Source organism: Archocentrus centrarchus, chromosome 16 (assembly GCF_007364275.1).
Source record: "Archocentrus centrarchus isolate MPI-CPG fArcCen1 chromosome 16, fArcCen1, whole genome shotgun sequence".
In the NCBI taxonomy this organism is placed as follows: Eukaryota; Metazoa; Chordata; class Actinopteri; order Cichliformes; family Cichlidae; genus Archocentrus; species Archocentrus centrarchus.
In genome coordinates, this window is record NC_044361.1 from 33,704,641 (window position 1) to 33,722,698 (window position 18,058).

An 18,058-nucleotide genomic window follows, 5' to 3' on the forward strand; every position below is an offset into this window, starting at 1 on the left:
GTCATCTATCACCTGATCCTGTCTCCATGGTAACATACCTCCAACCAGGCTGTTCTGGTTGAGGATGAATCCGTCGCAGCAGGTGTCGCGGCTGCAGCCGTCCTGACAGAAACGATGAGCGTTGGAAAGAGACGTCTGACCAGAGAACACCTGAGTCCTGAACACACCTGAGACCGCCTTCATCATCCTCATCCTCACAAACCTCTTCTGCTGCTGCCACGAGGAAAACTCTGCACCTGAAACACACACACACACACACACTCTTCAGACTGAACACACAGGTGCACACAGCTGGAGGCACACCTGAGCCACCTGTCCCTCATAATAACAGTACCTTTCTTCCTGATGACCAGCAGTTCTGAAGCTCCGCCCCTCACTTTCAGAGAGCAGCTCAGTGAATCAAACAGCTCGGCCTGAGGATTACCCAGAAAACCACTGGCCTGAGAAAAAAAAAGGTTTATTTTTTTAATTTATTTTGTTGTTACCTGTTGGAAAAACTGCTGTTTTAGAGACAGATGAAGGTGAGTACAGGTGTATACCTGCTGGGAGGAGTTGCAGTATGTGTTCAGTGTGTGTGTGCTGTACAGTTCACACTGAGTCTGTCTGTTGAACAGCGCCACATGGTGGCAGGAAGGCTCTGCTGCACAAGCTGTGAGAGAAAAACGGCAGCACAGTGACAACGATACAGCAGACAAACCAGAAACGCTCCACTGAGAGTTCTGCCTCAGACTGAAGCAAAAGCAGAAAACAACAAATCCTTCCAAACATTCCTGCATCCAACTCTAACGGTCCTAAAAATAAGAGACGCGCATTACCCTGGACACAGGTAGTGAGGTCAGAGGTCATTGTCTGCAGCACTTCAGCATCTTCAGCTCCAACAATCAGGTTTGATTTGGGAACAGCTCTAAATTTGCTGAGAACTGCAACACACACACACACACACACACACACACACACACACACACACACAGAATAATGAGAAACATACAAACATCTGGAAAGCCATTCTGATTGGCTGCTGCAGCTACAACCTGAGCACTCGTCATCATTCAGAGTCTTGTCACTGTTGGTCCACTCAAGCTCCACCCCCTCACTGCTGAAGCACCTCCACCTGCCGGAGAGGACATCAGGCTGTGCTGGCAGGAAGTCACCTTGCTGTGAACACCGCAGGCCCCGCCTCTGGCACTCAGTCACACCTGACACACACACACACACATTTTAAAATGTGGTGCTGAAAATGTAACATACTGAAAGTTGTTGACAGCAACTCTTCTCTAAAATATTTGATGGTCATATTGATTATAGATCAGAGATCTTTAGAGAAATATGCATAATAAACACACACCTGTGAAACATGGCGCACACAATTAAAGTTTGACTGCAACTGTGTTTTAAAAGAGGGCAACAGATAAAGATTTTAGAGTAACACCCAGACAGTGTCTATTTTTCTGCCCAAACCACAGTAATAACCCAAATAATTAAAATATAATGTACTCACTCACACACATTAACTGAGATGCACTACAATAAAAGCAACACATGCAAAGATGGAAACAAAATCTTTTACATTTTTCCTTAAACAAGACGCTGATTAATTCTAGTTCAGTCAATTAATCGATAAATTAATCCTGGTTTTAAAACACTCACATTCTCTGACAGATGATGCTCCAGCAGGGGAGGAGCCTTTGGGACACCTGTTGCAGAAGTCCCGCCCCTCTTCATCCTGATAGGTCCCCTGAGGACACAGAAGACACGCCCCCTCTTGGGAGAAACTGCCAGCAGGACAAGCAACTGAAAACAGAGAGAAACTAAACTGAGTTACAGGACGAACAGACGACTGCAAAGACGGACACGGGGAGGCTGCATACTGCTTACTCAGCTCCAGGTGAAGACACACCTGTTCTTATTTTATTCAGGTATAAGTAACAAGTCTTAGATGGACCAAAGTTTCAAAGGAGCCGGCTGTCCCGCCTCTGTTCCCAAAGAGCCGATGAACAGCTGAAATAGTGGTGCTGTTGGATCCACACAGCACAGTCTCAGGACAGTTCAGCTGCAGGCTGATGTCTCACCACATTAATGCAGGAAAGTTAGCTCCTGGCAGTAGCAGGAAGCGCTCTGGCCTGAGCTGCTGGAACTTTGCACGTGTGCAGAAGATGTAAAAAAGCCTTTTCAACCTTAATTTGGGGCAAAGTCATAAAACTTTGAGCGGGTTTAATTGGAAAGATGTCGTTTTAATGTCCCATTTAAATTAAACCACAGACGGCTGCTGAACTGTGAAACTTTGGACGTTCCAGCTGTGGTCCAGAGTTTGGACATCTGAGCTGACTCACCACAGCCTTCGCCTTCACTGTCCAGATGGTAACCACGGGAACAAGCGAAGTTTGGTGTGGTCACGGAAACCACTTTGGGCTGTGATGTCAGCATGGACCGCAGAATTCCCTGAAGTCCCTCCAGAAGCCTGAACTCATTCAGGAAGAGTCCTGAAATTTATATTGGAAAAAAGTCAACATCAAACCCTCTGGAATTAGTTTCTCTTCTAAAATGTGATTTTTTTTTTTTTTTGGTGCTGAAACACACTCTGCTGCAGGTGTTCCCAACCTTTTTGCCGTCTCTGTCATGTCATTAAAGGTTGTTTCCACTTAAAAACATGTTCCTTTTCAGGTCATTCAATTTAGTTTCATACTTTAAATATGAGCAAATAGTTAAAAGGTTAAAAGTGGACCTCCTCTACTCATATCCAGACTCGTACTTTCATTCTTGGACTCGACTAGAGCAGCTCTGCATGACTCACGGTACTAAATGGGCCATAGAGTGGCCCCTGAGCTCATTTTCCTGGGACAAACTGTTTAAGCTCCTCCCACTTTAACATCACAGTCCCTTTTAGCTATCTCCTGATTGGCTTCTAATTGTAAACAGAAGGGTTGAATAGCAGATGGGTGGAGCCTCTGCACTCACAATGACATCATGCAGACTGAAGAATAAAAGCAAAAATGTGTGAAACTCTGTGAAAGTTCTGTTAACTGTAATTTCCCCATTGTGGGATCAATAAAGTATCAATCAATCAAGTCCAGAAACTGATTATTATTGACATCATGTTGGTTACGCCCATTTTCAGTCTATGGTCTGCTCACCAATGTCATGGAGGTCTGGGAGGTCAAAGGTCGGGAGGTAAGAGAGAGCAACACTCCATCTCACTGTTAACCTCAGTGAGTCACCATCATCACACTGCAGAGTCACTGAGGAGTTGTCACACAGCGGCACCGCACGGCCTGATGAGGGAAGCTACAAAAGCAGATGCACACACACAGGCACACACAAAGACACACTGAACAGGGAAAAGAAAGTATGTGCTGACATCCAAACTAATGCCCACCCCTAAAACTATAAAAATAACAGTGTTTTCAATAAGACCCGAGTGCTGAATGGAAGATAATTATGCCTACATTAATGAAGAGATGAAGATGATTTAGGATTTTAACAGTCTATAAACGATCAGGTAGTAATGAAAAGCACGGTGTGGGTAAGTTTACCTGTGCAGAGCAGAGCCCCCTGCTGGCCATTGTGTTGAACAGCAGAGACTGTAACCTGTTAATCTGAGAGCAGGACGATGGCAACAACCAGAGCTGAGAGGAGGACACTGACTGTGGGGGCTGAGACACTGAAAATAGAAAACAGAATAAAACCTTATTTTAATAATAGAAAAAAAAAAAAGTGGCACAATGAACTTAAAACTTTAAAAGCATCAGTAAGACCCTTTAGGAAGGTCAGAGGTCAGGCATCTTACTTTGACAGGCTCCACTCAATGGCTTGATGTCTCCACCCCATCTACGACTTGCAGTCTCACACAAGAAGCTGCTGACAGGAAGTGAGTTCTGGTAGCCATGGTAACAAACAAGGTCACAGCTCTGACGTCCATCAGCTGGTGGGCGGCACACCAGGGTACCATGGTTAATGACGGGGGCGGGACACAGAGGACCTGGAGAGGAGAGAATGCACCATCAGAGCCGAGCTACAGAGAGCCATTCCACTTCCTGCTGATCCTACTACTGGGAAAAAGGATGCAGTTCACCTACAGGGCACTGAAGAGACAGGAAGTGAGGTTCATTAACATTGGTGAACATAAACTGGCAGACACAGAAGGTCCATGTACTTCAGGACTGTGCAGCCAGCTGTTTTCATTGTTATGCAGATGATACTCAGCCTTACCTATCAATGAAGCCAGATGACACACATCAATTAGTTAAACTGCAGGAATGTCTTAAAGACATTAAGGCCTGGATGACCTCTAATTTCCTGCTTCTAAATTCAGATGTAACTGAAGTTCTTGAACTCGGCCCCACAAATCTTAGAAACATGGTGTCTAACCAGATACTTACTCTGGATGGCATTACTTTGGCCTCCAGTAACACTGTGAGAAATCTTGGAGTCATTTTTGACCAGGATATGTCCTTCAATGCACATATTAAACAAATATGTAGGACCGCTTTTTTGCATTTGCGCAATATTTCTAAAATTAGAAACATCCTTTCTCAGAGTGATGCTGAAAAGCTAATTCATGCATTTATTACTTCTAGGCTGGACTATTGTAATTCATTATTATCAGGCTGTCCTAAAAGCTCCCTGAAAAGCCTTCAGCTGATCCAAAATGCTGCAGCTAGAGTACTGACAGGGACTAGAAAGAGAGAGCAGATTTCTCCCATACTGGCTTCTCTTCATTGGCTCCCTGTTAAATCTAGAATAGAATTTAAAATCCTTCTCCTCACATACAAGGTCTTGAATAATCAGGCACCATCTTATCTCAAAGACCTCATAGTCCCATATCACTCCAACAGAGCACTTCACTCTCAGACTGCTGGCTTACTTGTGGTTCCTCGGATACTTAAGAGTAGAATGGGAGGCAGAGCCTTCAGCTGCCCCTCCCTGAGCCTGAACCTGCTGCAGGTTTCTTCCTGTTAAAAAGGGAGTTTTTCCTTCCCACTCTCACCAAGTGCTGCTCATAGGGGGTCGTTTGACTGTTGGGTTTTCTTTCTAATTATTGTAGGTTAATACAATATAAAGCACCTTTAGGTGACTGTTTGTTGTGATTTTGCTCTATATAAATAAAACTGAATTGAACTGAATTGTTCACTGTAATAAATAAACCAACCACAGAGGTCAGTAAGTTCTTACGGTCACATGATGGAGTGCGGCCTGTCTGTCGAGATGTTCTTGTTCCACCCACTTCCTGCCCATTCTCAGACACACACCAGCAGGAAGTGACATCACACTGCAGCGGGGTGAAGGAGCCATCAGGGCGACACTGAAGTCCCTGCAGCTGACACCAGCTGGGACCTGAATGCAACACACAGAATTTACAGAGTCAAGCAAGACAGTAAACACATGACCTAGGGCAGCCCGTGTGTGTGTGCGTGTACATACATGTAAGCTGTCCTGCAGCGTTTGGTGTGGCCGTTTGTATCGTCTCTCCTGTCAGAGGGTTCACACACCAGCCTGCAGCGCCTCCTGTCTGAAGCACTGAGAAACGACCATCCTGAAACACACAAAGTGTCAAAAGTGTGGCAATTAGTGACAATAAAGTCACAATTTCAAATATCTAAACACTACCTGATTTTTTTCTTCCTAAACTGATTAGAAATGAATTGATTAGACATTCGTTCCAGCCTAAAATATCCATTATCATGGGTGATCTCAGACCGAGCCTGTTAAGACTCTGTGGAATTTTGTTTTTCAAAAAGCCAAATGAATCCTTCAAACAGGATGTGAAAAAGTTTCATTACTGGCTGATTGTGTGTTCAGAGGCCTCTCAGCTTGTTGGGGAAACGGGTGTGTGCATGATGTTATGTGATCCTACCTGCTCACAGTTTGGGAGGTAAGGTGAGGAGGTAGTGTTGTCATAGCCTTTCATCCAACCAGAGAGCAGGGACTGAGCCTTTGCTCTCTGACAGCGAGTCAAACCTGCAGCAAAAAAGAAAAAAAGAAAGTTATGATTATGACAGATTAATGTGGATAAGAGAACTTTATTGAATTGTTACAGTAGCAACTTGATTTTATGTACCAGCGAGGAAAAGAAAAAGATGTGAGGATCGTTTCATACCTGACTGAACACTGTGTCGTCATAAAACATGGGTTTGTGGTGCTGTTTTGAGTCTGACACGCTCTCGCTATAAAAACCCTCTCACATATTGTTTTCCTGTTTTAACCTCCCTCTGCTGGTGTGTGTGTGTGTGTGTGTGTGTGTGTGTGTGTGTGTGTGTGTGTGTGTGTATCTTACATTTGGGCAGGCTGAGTGAGCGGCTGGTCAGAGAGTCAGAGATGTACTCTCCATCTTCATCAACACACCAACACTGACCTGAAAAACACAAACATGGAAATATTGGACACGTTTATTTAGTAATTACACTGAGCTCCTCACAAAGAGAAAAGAGTGTGTGTGTGTGTGTGTGTGTGTGTGTGTGGAGACCTGTGCTGTGGTAGCACTGTGTGAGCAGCCAGCGTCCGTAAGCGTCACACTGTGGAGTGAACGGCTGGTACGAGCGACGCTGAGGAGGCAGCAGCATCTGAACAGCTGAGGATGAAGAAGATGAAGATGACAGTCAGTGTGACAACAGGAAGCAGAGACGATCAGAGATGAGATGCATCTTTCCTTTCACTCACACCACATTGCATTAGAGACGGAGTAACTCTAAATATAACAGCTCACAGCCTGAGACTCTGACTGGAGCTCAAAATAATTCAGGGGGGGAAATGAAGCAGTTTCTGAAGAATGACTCCGGTAACTCCGGTTACATTTATAAAAATGTAACAACCAGCAAACACCTCACCTGTCTCCATCAGAGCTGCAGGTCTGGATGAAGTGTGGGTTTGTGTGCAAATGTGGGTGAGCTTATTAGTGTTTCACAAATTAATCAATCAGTAAATATAATCTTAGGTTTCTGATTCACTGTTGCCACAGCCTCTCATCTCATTGTTGCATCTCTCACTTGTTTTTTTCATGTTTTTTCCAGTTTTTTTCTATTGACCTGCATCTAGCTTCTGTGAGGCCTCTTTTAAAAAAGGGTCTGATTGGGGGAATGACTGAAGATTTCTGATGGGTGGGGTATTTGTCTTCTGCATATCTGCCACCTACAGGACTGCAGTGGACAGGATTCCCATCACACAAACATGAGGTGTTAAGAAAACTCTCAAACATCAGCACATTTTTTTATTTTAGTTCCTTAAAAACAGCTCCTGGGACTAAAGGAATCAGGTAGAAATGAGGCTGTAACTACTAGTAATTATTCCATGATAAAAATATATTAATCTGACAGAGTCTGAGTCTAACTTTGACTCACTGGAGAAAGCAGCCAATCGCAGAGCAGCTCTGGGCCGCCTCAGCAGCCCGTCAGAGACTCGCAGCTCCTCCTCTGATTGACTGATCTGAAGCTCCTCAGGGGTCAGATAGAGACCTTCAGCCAATAGGAATCCGTATCCCAGAGGGATGTGGGAGGAGTTAGAGAGAGAGATGATGCTCTTCACTTCCTGTCTGAAGGTCTCGACCTCAGCCAACGTCTGTGTGCACCGACCTGCAGAGACCACAGATGACTCCGGTCACCGAGGTTCACGAGCTTAAATTCAGACTCTTCTGTGGAGATATGTTATTCTATATGGAGGCCATAAGCTGCCAAAATTTTTAAAAAATTTACAAAACTTTTACTTTTATTTATTTATCTTTGTTTTCATTTAAAGAAAATTTCCATTTAATTTAGCATTTTAATTTCCAATTTATCATTTATTCACACTTTATGTAATGTTTTATTTTTTTCAAATTAATTAATACCATCAATTTTTAATGTTTCTGGTAAATTTAATTACATTCATTTATTTAGAGTATTTATTCCTTTATTTTGGGAGTTTTGGTCCTCCATAAAAGCACTGATGTAGTGTTTGTTGTATTAGCCCTGAATTTGAAGTTCTCTATTATTGAATTAGTTTGTCAAATGTGCAAAATGATCTTTAACACAAGAGCTACACAATTATGTGTCGTCAGCTACTGACAGATATTTTTGAGGGAGTAACGACAGTGTTGCATTATGGGTCGTTTGCAGCCCTCAGGTTCTTTGGCTATTGGTTGTTTTCAGGCGACCACAGATGAAACTGGGAGCTTAAATAACTGATCAGGATTCAGAGTTCAGGTTTTATCTGACCTGTAGAGGACGGGAGCGTTGGCGGTTTTCTCTCTGGACCTGAAACAAAACAAAAATATGGTCTTTCTGAGGTCAAATATTCATGAACATGTTAAATCTTTTGTTCATCTCTGTGATGTCTTACATGTGACAGCGCCCCCCGATGGCCCGGCAGCCATCGTCTTCCCTTCAGCATCCACGCAGAAGCAGCGAGGGCCGACACACTGCAGCGGCAGGAAGTCTCCGTCCTCCGAGCACGCCGGGATGTGGATTTCAGCACCGGCAGCCATGTTTGATTTCACCTTCAGGGCCATCGCCCGCGCTCTCTCACAGCCGGACGGACAGCGAGGCGGTCGACCTGCGGTTCGAGACCCCTCTACCTCCTGCCCCTGAGGGTCGACACACCAACACTCTCCACCCTGACACTGGACCTCCTGGAAACCACCGCTCGGTGTGCAGCTGGGAACAAAGACGGCCGCCGTGTCGTCCTCATCGTCAGAGCAGGAACGCAGCAGAGGAGTCAGAACCTGGAGAGGAGCAGCATTTTTTTACTTGTGCATGAGTCAGTCACACAAAAGCAAACACACACTGCTCGAGATGAAAGAGAGAGACTGTGGCTGCCAAAGCTTTGCTGAATGAGATGTGAGCCTGTTTTCATCGTGTTTGATCCAAAAACTAAAAAAGTGTCCATCTGGAGTTAAATTAGGACACCGTCGGACTAAAAGCTTCAGTTTTCATTGATCCTTTCTGGCTGAATAAAGGCCAAAGCTGAGCCCATGGGTGCCTGATGCTCGGTGAGATTAACAGATGAATTTTGAAAGGGTCTCCCAAAGGTGATTTTACTTTTTCCTTTGGCCCAGTTTGCATTTTTTGGACAGCTGCAGCAGAGACAGATGGGAAAAGAGGGGACAGAGACGAGGAGGAAGCGCGCTGTGTGGTATTCACTGTACACACTTATTTCCTGCAGCTTCAAAGTGTGATGACCTGCTCATCTTTAACATTCTTAAAAATGAACCCGTGTTCATACGCGTCTGTGCAGAGTCTCAGTCATTCAGATCGCCTTGAGGGCTGGAAAAAACCTAAAGGTGGAGAGTCTCAGGTATTTAAACCCTAGTGGGGGGGCTGTCCCCTTTGGAGGTGGTGGTTGATCCACATACATGCACTGCAGCTTGGTAACAATACAAACAACAACTCGACTGATTTAATTTACGGATTTCTCTGAGCTCAGTGAATGTTATCAGACGTTGGAGGATGTGTTGTGCCACACCTGTTCCACAGAGGCAGCCTGGGAGCCGCTGAGACCTGTCAGTGTCTGCTGGAGGGCGGAGAGGAAGGCGGGGTCCTCCAGGGCTCTGCTGACAGACTGGACCAGGTCCTGGTTCTTCTGCAGGCTGACAGCAACAGTCTGAGAGTCCAGACTGAGAGCTCCTCGAGATCCCACCGCCCCGCTGAAATTAAAAGCTGCTGCGCTCTTCAGGAACTTCCCTCCGAACAGGTTCTCCTGGAAGCGGCGGGGGGTGGAGCGAGTGAGAGCCTGCAGAGCACCCCCCACAGAGGGGAACAGACCATGCAGGACTTCGATCAGTTGAGACAAGAAGGAGGTGGGATCATAATCTACTGGGAGGAGATCCTTGAGAGGCTGGAGGAGGGAGATACAGGAGACTGGAGATCTGCTAGAGGAGGTCTGAAGAGGAGGCTCAACGGGACCAGAGAAGAGACGGGACAGAGCCAGACGACGCTGAGAGGGGCAGTCGGCTGGTCCTGAACCTGCAGGACGAGGAGCAGATAAAAAACAAAGGATGAAAAGAGAAAGGAAACCAAGAAAAAAGATTAAATGAGTTTAGCACGAGACAAGAGACAATATCAGGAGCTGTAAAGAAGGATGCTTGAACAGAAGATGAGATCCAAACTTGAGAAAAGAAGAGAAATTAAGAGGAAAAACCATCTGGAAACTCAGAATGACATAAAGAGATGAGGAATATGAGCTGAAACGCTCACTGCAGATCAGGGAGTCTCCTTGCTGTCGTGTCCCAGGAAGCTCTCGCCCCGCAGGGTCAACACACCAGCACTGTCCCCCCTGCTGGCACTGTTTGGAGGTGAAGGCTCCTCCGCTCTCACAGGACGGGACGAAGACGCTGTTGGCCTCCATCGCTGCTCGCCGCTCCTCCTCGCAGGGAGAGGGACCTGAGACAGAGCGGGAGAAGATAACTATGTTCAACCATCCTCTGCAGCTACCATCCCCACCGTCCCACAGTTAGAGAATACCTGCAAGCATCATCTGTCTGAGTGCTTTAAAGCTGTTTAAAACGAAAAGAGTAAATCCTGCTGACACCAACAGGTCTGACCAGCAAAGTCACTGTCAGTGAAGCTTAAAGACTGAACTGCTTCAAACAGCAGGTGGCGTTATTCTAAATCATTTTACATCTGAAGTGTCCGGTGAGGGCGAGGCGGACTCCCAGCATCCTCCTCTGCAGGACTCGGTAGATGTTGGTTTGAGAGACGGAGTGGCCGGAGCGAAGACCGGAGAACGCAGAGTCGTACACCTCGGACAGCAGGAGCTCCACACCTGGACAGGAAGAACACACCATCATGTTCGTGTAATGCATCAGTAAACATAGAATGTAATTAATTCAATGTGCAGACACAGAAAGATGCCTGACACTCAGAGCTGGGAGAAAACAGATGACACACACAGATGAGGCAACATTATGACCACTGGCAGGTGGTGTGAATAACACCGTGTGTGTACCTGTGTTTTCCAGCTCTCGGCCTCGGCTGTCGGAGCAGAAGCAGTACGAGGAAACCAGCGGGAAGAGCGCCCTGAAGCTGCCGAACGTCTCAAAGGCTTCTGGAAACCTGAAACAACAAATATGCACAGATATGCGCACGGAGCCGCCTCCTCTTTGATTTTGTAATCTTTGTTTGTCCTACTCATCAGTTGGCTTTTCCTCCACCTTTTGCTCTTTTTACCACCTGTGTTCTGCACCACCTGTCACTTCCAGGTCTTTTCTGAGTTTGCCATCTTTGTGTGTTTTGTGAGTTTCTCATGTTTTGTATGTGGCTTTTTGGACTCTGTTTGTCTTTGGGTCTCTTCTTTTCTTACACGCAGAATGTCGACACAAACTGTAGGTGTGAATATGAAGGACATGACTACAGTGATATGGGTTCAGGAGAAGGTTAATATGAAGCACCGTCTCTGATCCTTAATCATTCTTTATCATTCTTGCTAATTTGCATATAGCTTGGGGGGGGGGGGGGGGGGGGGGGGGGCTATCCCAGCTGTCATGGGGCAAGAAGCAGGGTACACCCTGTACGGCACGTCTTTGGACTGTGGGAGGAAACCAGTATACCCGGGAAAACCCACGCAGACACAAGGAGAACATGCAGACTCCTCACAGAGAGACACCCAGAACCTTCTTGCTGTGAGGCAGCTGTGCTAACACCACGCCACCGTGCTGCCCCTCCTTTCTTTCAAAACTATTAATGTTGCTAACAAGAGTTTAAACTACAAGCTTACTGGATAAAGGACGCCTTTAATTAAAGGCAGCAAAGCAGCAAAATGAAGTGCTGTTGTGATCAGGAGCTGCACAATGCTGCAGGCCACCGAATGAAACTTTGCATAAAATCACTGCTTCTGAAATGTGTTCATCTGTTAATTCTTTGCCGTGAACAATGTTTTTAATTTGTGATGAAAAATGTAAAACATTTACTCATAGCTCGAGCTGAAACGTGAGAAGTTAACTGGCCAACAGCTCCACCAATGGAGGTCCAGCAGCCTGGTCGAAAAGCCCGCTGACTGCAGCTGCTCTCGTCATATTATGCACTGATTTTCAGTGTTATAGTTTTGAACTAAGGTCACTTCTTCAAAGCCACAGCAGCTTCATGCAGCAGCCTCACTGCTGTTTTAACTTGCATCCATTTCATAAACAGCCGGCTTAACAACACGTCTGTAACACATTTACAGAGCTAATGAAGTCTAAAATATGAAGCTAAACACACGTGTGGGGAGGATCTGACTGAGACACCAGGAGCACTGAATACTCATACTGTAATGACTTGTAAATGCAGATTTATAGTATTTCCAACACACGTCCCATTGGTCTGTTGCTGAAGGTGCGCAGACAGGTGTGCTACCTGTTGAAGGCGTGGAGCAGGTCCAGCTCTGTTCTGTCTGTGGTGTTGATGAATTTACACTGAACAGGGAGGAAGCTGCCATCTTTGGCACACTGAGGAGGAGAAGAAGACCCAGAGGAGCTGTGGAGGAGACGCCTGGCCCTCACCTCACAGCTGCCAGGACCTGCAGGTCAGAGGTCAGCAAGTCAGTGAGTCTGATGAGCTCAGACCGACACACAAACACACTTTAATACAAGTCAGAGCGGGAAGCTGAAGGAGAGACAGTTCCAGGTTTGTACTGATGTTTGTAGAAGCAGCTTCTGTTGTGTGAGCCTGTAAACACATTTAGTGAAGGTGGACGCTGCAGTTTCACATGCTGCATCATTTTTAATGCTGGAGTCATTAGTGTGAGCAGTACACAGTCATACTCACAGCGTTGGGGTCTCCCATCTTGTCTGGTGCCGTAGAGCTCCATGCCGTCCTGATCCACACACCAGCACTGCCCCCTGCTGGCATCACACTGAACAGACTCAAAGGAGCCTGAAGGCGAACACCGCAGGACCGACTGCAGCTGGCAGGGAGATGGACCTACACACACACACACACACACACACACACACACACACAAGTGTGTTTTGCTATCTTTGTGGGGAATTTCCATTGACTTCCATTCATTTCTACAGCCTAAACCTTACCTTTACCCTTTTCCTAACCCTAACCATCACATACCTAACCCTAACCTAAACTCAATTCATACCTTAGCCCTAACTCTGACCCCTGACCCAAAAACAGGGTTTCCCCTTGTGGGGACAAGGTTCCAGTCCCCACAAGGAGCAATTGGTCCCCACAACGTAGTATATGTCAGGAAAATTGTCCCCACAAGGTATTATAAACATACGCACACACACACACACACACACACACACACACACACATACGTACTTTGGCCACCTTAGGGGTCACCTGACACAACACCCCACCTTTGGGGATGCACCTATTTCTACATGGTTTAGAGAGAAACTGACAACTTTACCCCATGTAAATGAATGTGACAATTACAAAAATCACACTAGTTTTTTGATTAGAGCTTGTTTTGTCCAGTCTGATTTTTCACCCTGAGATTGGGGACATATGATATTTAAGCAACCTTAGGGGACTTGGGTCATACACAAATCTGACACAACTCATCTTTGGGGTCTTGTGCTTTGCAATTCAGAGAATCAATACCTTGAGCTTGGTCTTACCTCCCCAAAGAGGAATTATTTGAACTGCAGGGGACAAATATACCTGATATCATTTTAACTGAACTAACTGAATATATACAAAACGTGATGACAGTTTAATCTATTGTGACAGCCCAATGGCCCTTCTTTAAGACATGCCCTGCATGGGTTTTTTTTTTTTGTTTTGTTTTGTTTGTTTTTTATAGCTTACCCCCACATCCTGCCATGTGAAGACCAGTGGGATTCCATGGATTTGGCACTTCGAGTTCAGCCCCTGTATTGCTTGTCTTATGGGCCATACAAAAATACCAGTATAGGAGTTGAAAGAACTGTCCTTTACAGCATATTTCAGCCTGACATGTGGCATACTTATCCTCCTCACTCAGTAATTCCACAGGTAGTTTAACCTCATGTCAGGAACCCAGCCGGGAGAAACTGCCAGGACGAGGATTCCCTGAAGTGGAAAACCCTAAAACTAACCCTGGTGTAGTAAGTCAGACCAGCTGGCTAAACCTGGTGGATCTGGATGGCTGGCTGTTTGTTGTTGGAATTTTAGCACAAGTTGTTTGGAAGTGCTGGGCACACATTCTCGTTTTGAGCCTGCTTTGACTGGGAAACACAGATTGGAGGTTCTTTTTTGGGTCGCTTTGTTTGAACTGACTGAATTAGATTGTTTTTAATTCTGTATTTAAGGTTGTTAAGTCCTTATGTTACTTACATGCTTTGTCAGGTTTGTAAAATCTTACATCAGTAGGGAGACCTGGGTGGCACCTTACTTTAAAGCAAACCGTTGCACTATGACAAGTAAATGTTACACCCAAAAAGAAGGTGACATACATGCAGATACACTGAGAATAAGGTTTGAGGAGAATGATCTTTGTTGCAGCCTCACTTGTTTTTTATTGACAAAAAGGCAAAACAAACTACAAAATAAACTGAGAAAAAGACAAAAGAAGCCTGTAAGCCAAAACAATTTGAACATGTGTGATGTAATAACTTACATAAACTTTGTTTTAAACATCAAGAAATCATTGTGATGCTTAACTGAACTTAGTTTAGAACATTAATACTATGAACATGGGAGACAGCAGAGATAGCAAAGTCCTTACTTAGAGGCTTGTCTGTCTTTTTAGGGTAGTGATCCTGTTTCTGACATAGTTTTTGACATCCGCCCATGTTCGATCCTTTAATGCCAGTGTTTCCGTTTGTAAAAACCCATGCAGTCGCTCTTGCCTAGAACCATGAATGTTCTGATGAACTTCATCAGGTGTTTCTCAACCGCATTCACTTCTCCTACGTCCATTTGTGTCTGGGCTTTTCTACTCATTCTGTAAAGAAGAAAATAAATGCAGCTTTATATAATAAATCTGTAACACATGCAGATAAAGCCATTATCAATAAACACAGAATTACAGATGTAACCATAAAATTGGCCAATAAAAATGGGATCTATTGTATTGGAATATCATGGTATTGACAGTAATCTCAAAGAAACGTTATTTCAGGGAGAAAGAGGAACATTTATCCAGAGAAAGTATTTTGCGGGTGATTGCCAAAGTGTGGATGAACTGTATGTCACCCTGAGATGACAGCTGTAGGGCCAGATTTATTTTGAGCATGTGCTTACAGTCATAGCATTAGTGCAGCTTTGTGGACACAGGGCAGATAAAGAGGAAAACAACATAAAGCATCAAGTGACCCACTATATAAATGGTAAATGGACTAGTTCTTATATAGCGCTTTTCTACTCTGAGCACTCAAAGCGCTTATACAACACGTTTTACATTTACCCATTCACACCCATTCGTACAAGCACTTCCCTATGTAACTAAGCTAAGGGCTTTTATTTTTTAATTGTCTAACATTCACACACATTCATACTCCAACGCTTGCGAGAGCAACTTATACTTTCAATTCCTGGCTGCAATTCCTTTTCCTGGCTGCCCGGAGCAGCCAGATTTTGAACCACCAACCTTCAACCTAGGTGACCTGCTCTACTTCCCGAGCCTCAGCCACACACAACCAATTAGTGCACAATGGACAAAAACAGGCGCTGTATTAGAATTCAGTCCAGCACAAAAACTCACTTTATCAGTTCAACAGATTGACCCTCTAACCAAAGGTGATCACCGCCAATTAACCTGTTACCTGCTCTTAATTGCAGTGAACAGCTGGTTAACACTGATCATATCACGGCTTAGATGTCAGAGCAAGCGTAATTTGAATTATGGTAATTACACGAATGTTTCTCCAATCTGAAACATCCAAACGTTTTCTGAAAGCTGAGAAATTGTGCTTCACCCAACATAGGCTTATTAAAGTAATTGTTGCTGAAAGTCTGTGAACGGCAAGACACTATACTGTTTTTGTACCAAGCACAAATACTAATACATAAAGTGGTCCATACAACTGGGGACACTCAACACTGGACACACACACACACACAAAGTCCATGATCTAAAATGGGGACGTTTGTGTGATTGGACCACTTTGTCATCCATATTTAGAAGTCTATAATATCAGATCATGTCAGGATATTGCTTCGTGGGCACGAGAAACCCACTGGGTTACAACATGCACTCATACATCCACTGATCAGGTGGTGACCTCAGCATAAACCAAAGGACAAAACAAAATGATCAACTATGATCCATAAGTTACAATTAACAGCATTCAACTTGAACACTGAAGAATTCATACATTCAGAAGCAGGCCAAGGACTGTGCTGCTAGAACAGGTAATAATTGTACTAGTTTTGTATCCTGAGGCGTTTGCCACATGGATGATTTCTGTAGTTCAGATGTCTGAATCTCTGCTATGAATATGAATAAGAGGACAATGACTACCCTGTACTGAGAATGTGTTTTGTTGGCATCTGACCGAAGTATACATAAGTACATAAACTGTTTGTCTTTGTAGTTGCAATGTCACGTACCTTATTTGCAGTGGTACCAAGTGTGAGACAGGAAGTAGTGACTGGTCGGTGGCGCTTGAGACATCAGCCATGTCATGTCCACATTTGAAGCAGAAACCTGCAGTTCAACAAAGGGATAACATGAAGACACACTCTTACCAAAAACCAGTAAAGACGTACACATGATTAAAGTCTCATCGATCAGTTCTGTAAAAGATGCTCTGTGACTAGTGAGTGAAGGTAGCCTAAAATGACAGCATACTGCAGGGGTCTTCAACTCCAGGCCTCGAGAGCCGGTGTCCTGCAGGTTTTAGATGTGTCTCTGCTTCAACACATCTGAGTCAAATATAGAAGTCATTAGCAGGACTCTGGAGAACTTGACTGCATACTGAGGAGGTAATTCAGCCATTTGATTCAGGTGTGTTGGATCAGGGACACATCTAAAACCTGCAGGACACCAGCTCTCGAGGCCTGGAGTTGAAGACCCCTGGCATACTGTAAGCTCCAAACATCAAAAGAAAGATGCACTATAATGTGAACACTATACTGTTTTTGTACCAAGCATAAATGACAGCTGACATGCTCCTGTTAGGGGCTCGACACACGGGGAGTGACGTCGCTCACTCCCCGTGTAGATTTCCCGCTTGATAATTAATGGTAATTAACACAATGCTCAAGCATAAGTGCTGGCATTGTTGCCAGCCACTTACGTAACGTTTTAAGGCCGCAAAGACAGTTGCACAATAAATCAGGGCTAATATGGAAAGTGACTAAATCATTTTAATAATAATCGGGGGTTTTTGTCGATTATAATGTGTTTGTGATCGTTTGGAGTCAATATTGCTATTAAAATCAAATTTCACATTTCCTTGAATGTGGCCTGCTAACACCCCTGGGTGTACACTATGGCTGCTGGTGTCGCTAGGTTCACGTTTCTCAGAGTCACCAACAACAAGAGTTTGTTCCTCGGTGGGTGTGTTGCCAAGTGTAGAAAACGGATAGAGAATGGGTTAGTCACCCAGCCAGCCTGCTTTCCCAGCTGCTCAGGATCTGCTGGGGAAGCTAACAGTGTTTAAGCTACCTTGGTCTTCACCGACTACAGGGGCCTCACTAGCTACCGAATTTTTCAGAGTGCTGAGCTGAGTCTCCAATTTACTGAGCCTGGCCTTCGAAGCTACATGTATTACAAGTATCTTTTCTTGTAAAGGAGGCCGTGGAGTAACTAAACATCTGACACAGAGCAGGAAAGTGCAGGAGGGACGGGAGAAGAAGCTATGCTGCTAGTGACTTGGCTAAGAGCTAAGCTAAGAGCTAAGCTAAGCTCACTTCCCAAAAACCACACTGAGTGAAAATGTGAATATAATTAACAGGTAATTCAGCAAAGAATATCAGGTAAAAATTATTTATAACTCGTTAAATTTAATTGAACAAAATCAAAATGACTTCAATAATTATTTCAAACACAATTACCTGTCATTGTTCAGCTGTAGTCCGTGTTGTAGTGCTGTGGTGTGTCCCGATCTTCTGGATCAAACCACGTATGGGAGGAGGGGGGTGGATGGCATGATGTCTATATTTTTTTTTAAATATTTGTATAAGATTCATTGACTTTAAATATTATGAATTAATAATGCATATTAAAACAC

The 18,058-nt window shown here is 44.5% G+C and overlaps 1 protein-coding gene across 2 annotated transcripts in view; it reads right to left on the reverse strand.

Moving 5' to 3' along the window:
- The window catches only part of tg (thyroglobulin), a 71,210-nt gene that overhangs the window by 8,647 nt on the left and 44,505 nt on the right, over positions 1–18,058 (reverse strand). For both annotated transcript variants that reach the window (XM_030750212.1, XM_030750211.1), the window contains exons 6-29: positions 12,708–12,863; positions 12,297–12,459; positions 10,912–11,018; positions 10,585–10,728; positions 10,161–10,346; positions 9,430–9,929; positions 8,308–8,689; positions 8,184–8,222; positions 7,332–7,562; positions 6,461–6,565; positions 6,272–6,349; positions 5,852–5,955; positions 5,419–5,530; positions 5,170–5,331; positions 3,785–3,976; positions 3,531–3,658; positions 3,132–3,282; positions 2,331–2,480; positions 1,648–1,791; positions 1,032–1,196; positions 816–920; positions 540–649; positions 335–440; positions 39–236 (exon numbers count right to left, since the gene is read on the reverse strand). In XM_030750212.1, the coding sequence (XP_030606072.1) occupies positions 39–236; positions 335–440; positions 540–649; positions 816–920; positions 1,032–1,196; positions 1,648–1,791; positions 2,331–2,480; positions 3,132–3,282; positions 3,531–3,658; positions 3,785–3,976; positions 5,170–5,331; positions 5,419–5,530; positions 5,852–5,955; positions 6,272–6,349; positions 6,461–6,565; positions 7,332–7,562; positions 8,184–8,222; positions 8,308–8,689; positions 9,430–9,929; positions 10,161–10,346; positions 10,585–10,728; positions 10,912–11,018; positions 12,297–12,459; positions 12,708–12,863 (3,918 nt within the window). The remainder of the gene's footprint in view (positions 1–38; positions 237–334; positions 441–539; positions 650–815; positions 921–1,031; positions 1,197–1,647; positions 1,792–2,330; positions 2,481–3,131; positions 3,283–3,530; positions 3,659–3,784; positions 3,977–5,169; positions 5,332–5,418; positions 5,531–5,851; positions 5,956–6,271; positions 6,350–6,460; positions 6,566–7,331; positions 7,563–8,183; positions 8,223–8,307; positions 8,690–9,429; positions 9,930–10,160; positions 10,347–10,584; positions 10,729–10,911; positions 11,019–12,296; positions 12,460–12,707; positions 12,864–18,058) is intronic.